The sequence below is a fragment of the Columba livia genome, chromosome 15 (genome assembly GCF_036013475.1).
Source record: "Columba livia isolate bColLiv1 breed racing homer chromosome 15, bColLiv1.pat.W.v2, whole genome shotgun sequence".
Lineage (NCBI taxonomy): Eukaryota > Metazoa > Chordata > Aves > Columbiformes > Columbidae > Columba > Columba livia.
The window spans coordinates 9,408,687-9,418,236 of NC_088616.1; the positions used below are offsets into that span (position 1 = coordinate 9,408,687).

The following is a 9,550-nucleotide window of genomic DNA, read 5'->3' on the forward strand; positions in this document are numbered from 1 at the left end:
AGCAGATACTGTCTTGCAACAAAAGAATGAGTTCCATAATGAGAAGGATTAGTGACCTGAGAACAATGACTGCCTCAGTTTGACTTTCAGGATTCTCTATAATCGGAAGACATTCAGATGTTTTAAGTGGATTTTAGAAGATCTGGGTGAGGTTTACCCTGCAACAAACATTTTTTATATGGAGTCTAAATGACTTATAGTAGCAAGGTAATAAAATGAAGCTGGGTTGTTTTTGTAGCTCCTCTAGTAAACCATAGGAAATTTCTATAAATTGCATAACCAAATGCTTGACAATTTGCAGGACAAAAAAGAAAACAAAGAAGGGCAGGGGGGCAGAACTAGTGTGTTTCTTTACACTGTTTTGATGTACCTGGTAACATCTTGGAACAGAGCAGGAAAATGAAACATTTTAGCTAAAAGACATGTTAGACTTCATGAGAGGAACAACTGATATAGCTGTAAAGTTAGGACACTGGGCAGTTTTAAAAAGTAATCTTTTAGATGAGTCACAATAATTGCCTGAAGAAAAGGCTTGTAATATGTTTTCTGCTTTTTTGTTTCACAAAAGGTGCTATTGACTTAGCAGCTAAAAGTGCTGGTATTATCCCTGGTAGCCCTATGCCGGTCCTGGATACAGACGGTTTGTCAGGTGTGTCTCCATTGTCACCAGATGGAGTGACCACGGTGGTAACAGGGCAGGAGTCAACAGCAGCGCATCAGAATGGAGGCTCCATCGCTGCTGTAGAGGTCAGAGTCTCTTGAGTGTACTTCTAAACGTAGTTAAGTGTCTTGCTCTTCCATGGTGTAAATGAGCTGTATTATTAATTACTCTTTAATGAGCTTTCTCCTGGAGCTTGTGGTTTGACACTTTTATCATGGCAGACCCAGTCTGTGTTGTATAGTGCGTATTTTTGTTGTATAGTGTGTCTTTGTCCCATTGAACAGATTTTTATCTGATAAAATAGCTTTCAGCTAGGAGATTAAGTTGGCCATTGGGAAATCTGGGCTTGAAAAGAAATAGACGTATTTCAATAAACAATAATTCAGGAGGGACTTTGGGGCAAAACATGAACTTCAAAGGCTGTATTTGGAATGGAAGTTGTGATTTCTCCTTGCTGTTTCTTTCATTGAGACCCAGATACGTGTTAGTCCATGTCATTTTCTCAGGGAATTGATGGACGATATTGAAAGGCTTGATAGTAGGAAGAGCATTCATAAAAGACGATGTGCACTTGTCTCTTACCTCCCCAGCTCAATTTGCAGCGTCTCTGTGAACATTTGTCACTCACATGATTTCTGTTGTGATTGTAGGGCTCAGGCCCCGGGTGTCGGGTGCCATTCATCAGTCTGCCAACGCGGCACGAGCAGGAGGCAGTTCCTGATGGTTTCCAGGTAGAGTATGTGTTGAAAATTGAGTTGTATGAAATTGGTAGTGCTCTGAAAACAACACTGGTAGGACTCCTTAAAACCCCAGGTTCCCAGGTAGTTGTACACCATTGGTACTGTTTTATGGGAATCAAAATCTCTAGCATCTGAAGAAATTTAAAGAAAGAAATTTAGGAAAGCTGCTTAAATTTATGTGGGTGCCGTTCTCTAAAAAAGCAAAGCAAAGCTGACAGTCTGACCTCTGAAGGACGAACAAATTTTATGTATTTCTTGATCCAGTGTGGGAGTTTATAATTACTCTGCTGTATTGTACATGTGTGTTTTAGACATCACAAAGATGTCAGCAGTTGGCAATCCTGCTGCTTCTATGTTGCTGAAGGAAGAATGTTAAGACTAGAAATATGGTTGTTATGCCAGCATCCTCTTCAGAGAAGTAATTTTCCTTATGCTGGATCCAATAAGACATAGGTGCTACCACAGTTACTTTTTAAGTATCTAAGTTGTAAGAGTATTGTCATCCTATCCCCAAGTTCCTTCTCCAAAGAGATCCAGGACCCTGTGTTAGGCTTTCATTTTGTCACTTTCCACTTTGCCTGTAACAGGTACAGGTGAACAAGGTCAAATTAATTTGATTGGAGAGCATACAGGAGAAGAATATTTTTTGATGGCACAGATGTTAGGACATGAACCTACTGGGCATTTACTTGTGGTAATGGGGCCTTAGGTTCTGGTTCTTGCTCTCAGAGCAGCTTGGTGTATACTACAGAAAAAAATCACAAACAGGTCTATGATGAGGTACTAACAATGAGACTCCTTAAAAAAAGATCAATTGAGTTTTGCGAGTCTGGCTGTCAAGAGGAGTGAGTTAGCAGTTCACAATATTTATATAACAGTTACAGGGTTTTTTGTCTACAAAAAGGCAAATTAATACTTCATTCTTTAGAACTATCTTGTAGATTCATCAAAATCACATTAATGTTATTATTATGCTTGTTTCTGTTATGTAGGCTGTATTAAATATTCTTTAGAATGTTACAGATGTTTTTTCAGATGATCAGGCAGGATATGGGCTGAAGTGTATTTGGTTATGCTTACAGATATTTTAATGAAAATAATACAAATATATTAATAGTAATATATTTCTAAAATTTTAGGATTATCTGCTGGATTATTAGTCCTCCTTTAAAAAAAAATCTGATTTTAGTCTGATGCTTAGGAGCTAAGCTGTCGCTTTTCAGAAAGATTTCCAAGTCCTTCATAATTGCATGAACAATTGACTCTGTTTCTTGTAACAGGGCACATCAGTCCTTTCTCTGTCAGAACTGTCCAAGGCTCCTCTCCAAAATGGTCTTTCTACCCCTCCACTTCCCTCATCAGAGGCTTCCAGCACCCGGCTCTCTCCTCCAAATGTTTCTGCTCTCTTGGATATTTCTCTGCCTGGACCACCTGAAGATGTGCTTTCTCAAGGAGAACCTGCCACACAAATCAGTGATTCTATCATTGAAATAGCCATCAGCTCTGGTCAATACAGTAAGTCCAGGCTTAGCTAAAGCCTTCCTGTTAAGAAATCCCTGACATCTTACATGTCAGCAGAAACTTTTCCAGGAAGCAGTTCTTGGTTATTTCTTTTTCAGTATTTGTTAGAAATAAAATTATGTGCCTAGCCTTTATATTCTGGCACATAGGTGTGTGTGTGTGTGTTTGGGTTTCTGTTTGTTTGGTTTTGTTTTAGTTTTGTTTTGGTTTTTTAATTGTTGTTGTGTGGTGGTGTTTGGTTTTTTTCTTTCTAAACGTAAATCAGTGCAGTGTCCTGTAACTTTACTATATGGACTGAATCAGTGATTCCTGACATTGGCTTACAGGTGAAGGTGTTTCTCTCTCTCCTGCAAAGCTGAATGGCAGTGACAGCTCCAAAAGTCTTCCGTCCCCATCCAGTAGTCCTCAACAGAACTGGATTGCCTCTCCCAGCCATGATCCCCAGTGGTACCCCAATGACTCCACAGACTCGTCTCTCAGCAGCTTGTTTTGTAAGTGTCAGTATGCAGAGAACTACAACAAAAAGGTCTTTTTCTTTCTTTTTTTTTTTTTTTTTCAAAAGAAGAAAAAAGCTGTTTATTAGAAGTGGATCGTTTGGAAAACTGTAAATGCAGTAGGATGTTTGTAGAATTCTTCCTTTTACATTTTCATTTCAGCAGTGTTGCCTTGAATACATTTTCTTTCTCTTTACAAGTCTGCTCCTGAAAATATCCTGTTGTTAGATTGGGGCCCATACCTTGGGGCAAATAATACCTTGGCAGTTCTTTGTATTCTGTTTGGAGCCTGACTCATCAGTTAGGTTGAGACATTTTGGCTGTTCTGCCAGAATGAAAAGATGCCCTTGGCCCTGCTGTTGGAAAAATAGGTTTTGTTCTGTGCTTGGTGAGCATAATCTCAAAGATGTGAGATCACTTGGTTTGGTTGGGGTTTGGTTGGGGTTTTTTAATTAATGTTTAGTGAGGCCAGTGTGCTGAGTCTCTGTACTCTTAGCAATATGCTGATGGTGGTTCATGCTCATAACACATAATTTTTAAGAGATGAGAGAAACAGATGTGTCCTACATTTTCTGTTTCCTTGTCTTGTCTCTTTATTCTCCCAATTGCAAGCATTCAGAGCAGTGACTTACTCATGTGCCTGTTCTTTATAGCAAGTTTCATCTCCCCTGAGAAGGGACGAAAAATGTTGCCAACTCCTGTTGGGACTGCCAGTGGCACCTCCTTACTGGGACCCAGCCTTCTGGATGGAAACTCACGGGATTCTTTTGTGTCACGGTCTCTGGCAGATGTAGCAGAGGTATGTCATCAAACTACATTCAGCTGTCTGCTTCCTTTTTTAATGCACTGCTACTGCACGTTGTCCATCATACCTCTCAAGATACTTAAAGATGTTTTGACATCTGCACTTCAGCTTAGTAAAGCAGGGGTACGGTCTTAAGAGGAAGATGCCACCATTTTAGGCACAACAGAGCAGCAGCATGGGAGGCTTCAGAGGAAGCAAGTATCATTTAAAAATGGCTTTAATGATGAGAGAATTTTGAAAGGCCTTTTATTAAGTGTCCTGCAGAATCAAATTTTGTGTACAAATGCAGTTATTGTGTTAGAGGTAATATTTATACAGTTTTTCTACAGTGCATCTACTGGTGCACCTTAATGCTGAGTTAAGGATAGGCAGGTAAGGCCCATTGAGACTACAGGTTTGTTTGGTTTGGTTTTTTTCTTGGAGGCTTCCATAGATAAGAGCTATTCTCTAACTCAGATAAAGTGAAATAAAGCGTGTCTTTCATATGAGGAGAGGCTGGGAATGAAGCTGAGGGAGCCAGGCTGTTCTTAGGACAAGAAGCAATGGGCACAAATTGAAACACATGAAATTCCACCTAAACCCAAGAAAACTTTTTTTAATGTGAGGGTGGTCAAACACTGAAACAGGTCGTGGAATCTCCATTCATAGAGGTAATTCAACACCTGACCAGACAAGATGTAGGACAGTCTGTTCTAGCTGACCCTACTTGAGCAGGATGGTTGGACAAAGTTATCTCAACATGTCCCTTCCAACCTACATAATTCTGTAATTCTGTGATTCTGTGAAATTTCCACTGACATGTAGCTCTTTTTCTTTCATGTCTCTTCTAGGTGGTGGATTCCCAGCTGGCTTGCATGATGAATGAGAACAGCATAGATTACATATCTCGTTTTAATGACCTTGCCCAGGAACTATCGATACCTGAGCCAACCCGCAGGGAAATTCTGTTTGATGGAGGAGGTGGTGGTCCCCCAATTGGGGATCTCTCGCAGTGAGTGTCTGAGACCAGCAGGCTGGTGTAGACTGTTCAGCTAAAGTTGGAGCTTGCAGCACTGGATCATGGCAAGGGCAGGTTGTAGAGAAGCAGCTGAAGCTCAGTTGTCTCTGTCCTGTGCGCTTCTTTCTAAAAGAGAAGCGTTGTCTTCAAAGGTCTGAAGAAGTACGTGCAGGTCCTGGAATGTGCAATATACTGGGAACAACAAAACATGGAATAGTATTACAGGAAATGGTGTGTCCCCTGCATCAGTGACATAAGATGGCAGGGTTATGAGACAGTTCTGGACTTGCACTTTGGAATGGCCTAAGCAAGAAGCTCAAGCGGGGAAGGGTATTGCCAACAGCTCCCCTACATGGATTATTTTTTGCATAGTGAAATGATGATTTGAGATCCACATTGAAGTTGTGGAGGAGAAAGGGTGGGGGTGGGTATGGGAACCATTTTGCATCTTGACTTGTCCTAGTTGGCACTCTTTTTATGAATCAGTCAAACTGGAGTTTCTTGCACTCTCCTCCGAGGCGCTGCGGCTCTACGATGCTTCATTTTTGTAGACCATTCTGTTTCTTTGGCTATGTTTTGTTGTTTGAGCATTCCAGCAGGGGCACGAACCTGCTTCCTTGTTTTGTAGGGGAGCTCTGATTTCACCTTACTCCCAGACTGCATGGATCCTTGGGGAGTTTCCTCTATTTTTGAAGCCCGTCACATTCATCATCATCCTGACTGCACTCATATGCTTCACCTTTGAGATTATTCATCACATTGCACAGTTCACCCCATGAGAGGGAGAGCACTTTCTTGCTTTCCCTGAAGAACGGTTGCTTTTTAAGTCAGGCAACAATGCAAAAGAGCTTATTGGAGTCACTATGAAAACTTTGTCATAATTAGTCTTGGCTTTGCTGGAAACCTGTATATATTGCCATCTTTCTCCACAAAAACTGAGCATTTACTTGGGAGAGGAAATAGGAAAGAATATCGTAATGTACAGAAACAAATAATACGTTAACGCTAACATTGAGATCTGGTTTGTGTCATGAAGAGGTGTCAAGTCCTAGCTTAATCCTTCCTCATTTCCTCATTGTTCTGTGAATTCCAGGTGCTCTGTGGTACCTCGACACCTTTTTTCATTATATTCACTCCCAGGCACTAGTGGATCTGGTACTCCCTCTACTAAATCCCTATGCATTTAATGTTAGCTTTCTAATATTTGAAAGACCCAGATCTTTATACCAGCGGGTTCGAAGGAATACAGTTACTTTCTCCACAGCTGGTTGTCCAATGATTCTACCTTTATAACTCAGGAGACTTTTCCTATTTCCTTTCCTGTTGGCCATGAGAGAGAATACCTTTATTGAGCCCCTTCTTTTAAGCACTTGTCTGCTTCTCCAGTAAGAGGATGTCCCTTGGCTATTTTAAGTAATTCTAAACTTATCCAAGGGGCTTGTCCTGTACAAACCTCAACTTTATATTATTAACAAATAAACAAAACTTCTGCATCTCTTAGGCTATTATCAGGGGTTCGTTTTCCCAACTTGCACTATAATTGGTGGATGTAATTCTACCTACCTTTAGCTATTTTTACTATTTGACTGGGAGTTTCTTCTTGTAACCTTGCTCACAATGCACTGATTGGATTTGCTGTTTTCCCAGTCACGTCACCCCACTTTATGTAGATTAATTTTTTTAACCGTTATATAGTTTGCCTTATGCTCTCTGTCATTAAGAGAAAATGTAACGAGTTTTCTGATGCATGTTTTGTGTGGCCCAGAGCAGCCTTCCTGATTTTACTCAAAAAGCGGTGAGATTTGGGTGACATTCCATGACCCCACCTGTTGGGTTGCTACATTCTCCTCTTTGACATAGGAACCATGCTGATGTGTAAAACCAGCATTAGTACAATTGGATGTTCCCAACAGGGAGGCAAACCTGTGTTACAAGGAAGAAAAGAATCATGACTACAAGAATGGAGAATTTCATAACTGTGGGCTGACTGCTTGTCATGTGGGATGTCACATCCTGCCATTGTGATTTCTCTTTCATTGTTCTTATAGAGCCGTGTTTGAGAATTCTGATGCAAATATCAGGAAATCATGTAAACCCAGAATATAAAAAGTTGAAGGGTGTCAGAAAAATGAATGCTGAGGAGTGTATCGTTCTGAGCATTCACCCTTGGTATGGAGAGGATGCCCATTAATCTCAAGTCACTCCCTCTAAAACTTCTAAGTTTTACTTGGAGTTGAGCTGTATTTTGGTTTGGTCTTTCCCAGATTGTTTCCTTTTGGGTTTGGCTTCTGACATTAATAATGCTGATTATCCTATATGGTGTACCTCCAGAAATCCTTCGGACTTGCAGGACAAAAGTAGAGGGTTCCTGTGGTGTCTTACAGGACATGCAGGAGATGTGATACACTCTAATCAAGTACTGTATAAAAAAAATATCTGAACTCTCATTCTTAGACTTCTAAATACTGAATGACCAGCCTGATAGTCTCCAGTGTATTTAGGTAGCTTGACAAACGTTTCATCATCTTTACCTGTGCGTGTGACACTGGTTTTGACTCTTGGGTTGCCCAGAGTAAGTGCTGGTGTTGCCGCACGTACGTGGCAGAGCACTTCGAGATCTGTGAAGACGTTCTGCCACCTGATACCCAGAGCCCTTTCCCAGCCCATTCAGTTGCCACAGGGGAATTATGGAATTGCAGAATGAAGTCAGCATAGTGGCTATCTTTAATGATGCCAGGAGATCAGAAAACTTTAATATCCTGAACCTTTGTGAGTAGACTTGGAGCACCAAGTAATAACAAAGTGGAAGTGACAGAATTCAGTCCAGCAATCAGAATTTTGTGGTTAGAAATGTTTGGCCTCAGCCTCTTGAAAGTTGTCATTATGACACAGAATTTGATTTCAGAAATGTAATGCTTTGCAAACTGCGGTTTAATAATAAAGCCCTTTCAGGACAAGTAAGTCTCATCAGGGAAAAACTTGAACGTAGATCATTGTGGTAATTTTTAATTGATGCAGAATTAATTATCCTTGTTATATGAAAGATCATTTAAACACCACTCTGATTCCACCAGATTTTAAGTGTTGGGGGTATGTATGTGTGTGTATATATATGTATACACACACATAACCATACATATATATATTTATTTTTTTGTAAAACACAGAATTTATTATTTCAGCTCCACCAACAGAAGTAAGAAAATATATACATTTAAAATATCAGCCTATCCTAAGCAAATATTCCAGCACATTATAGTGAGATGCATGCAGGACTGATGTTGAGGTAGAGGTGACTTTGTTAGCTTAATCTTTCTTGGGACACTGTGAGGTGGTTGGACAAAAGGACACTAACAACATCCAGTTCTAATATAATTGCTCTAGGCTTTCCCTGGGTTGGTTTAATGATTATAGATAACAAGGAGGTTCTGAGTAGTTCAAGGTGAATGGCAGAAAATTCAGCATTTGTTGTCACAGCGCAGCTGAAAAGCAAGTACCACATCCTGAGACCTGGATCTCCCCTGTGTGCGCTAACTGGGTTTTCTGCTGGGTGTTGCATCCTGATTACCCACACAATTCATGTTATCCGTTACCACTAAATCTATTAAGCATAGGAATACTAATTGTTTTTAATACGACATTGTTAAGCCTTTTCATGACAACCCTCTTCATATTTCTAAATGGAATTAAATGGCTTGGATCAAACCTCATCCATAAAGACATCTCATGTATTGACTTTGCAGATCCCAGAGTGACAATTAAGTTGCGTTTTGGTTTTTTACACTCAGACTTCGGATGCATTTATAAGGAAAGTACTGCACTTTTTTTTAACCTTTTCAAACCTTTTAATCTCTTAATTTCACAGCAATTTGTAAATGTTAACTAAGTGAAACCTTGGCAAGCACTACGGCAATAAGTTATCATTAATTATTGAAACATGATAACTGCTTTAGAGCTTATGGTTCTGGCAGCAAAATTTAATGCTGTTTCTTTTAATAATAGTTAAGCCATATCATCTAAGGTTTCTGGCTTGTTTGAGATGTGAATTTGTTTTATAGATTATAAATATACCTATATAGTGTATGTATAAAGCAGAATGCCTGTCCTTACTGATTATTTTTTGTACCATATTGTAAATTATATTATTTATTCTCTACCAATTTTGGAAAAAGGTGTTTTGGTTATTTAATATAATATACAAAAGCTGTTAAACTTCCTCTGTTTAAATTTCCAATTCAACTTGTAAAGCTGTTTTTATTCTTGTGCATAAATACATACTAATACTTGGTCTAACTTAAGTCCAGTGTGTTACTTGCCATTCATGCCTTATCA

At 39.6% G+C, this 9,550-nt stretch overlaps 1 protein-coding gene across 4 annotated transcripts in view; it reads left to right on the plus strand.

The window, feature by feature from the left end:
- The window catches only part of CRAMP1 (cramped chromatin regulator homolog 1), a 40,277-nt gene extending 30,761 nt beyond the window's left edge, over positions 1–9,516 (plus strand). For all 4 annotated transcript variants that reach the window (XM_065030565.1, XM_065030564.1, XM_065030563.1 and 1 more), the window contains exons 16-21: positions 569–747; positions 1,312–1,392; positions 2,682–2,916; positions 3,249–3,413; positions 4,070–4,215; positions 5,052–9,516. In XM_065030565.1, coding sequence (XP_064886637.1) covers positions 569–747; positions 1,312–1,392; positions 2,682–2,916; positions 3,249–3,413; positions 4,070–4,215; positions 5,052–5,216 — 971 coding nt within the window. In that variant the 3' untranslated portion in view covers positions 5,217–9,516. The remainder of the gene's footprint in view (positions 1–568; positions 748–1,311; positions 1,393–2,681; positions 2,917–3,248; positions 3,414–4,069; positions 4,216–5,051) is intronic.
- The last annotated feature ends 34 nt before the right edge of the window (positions 9,517–9,550 follow it).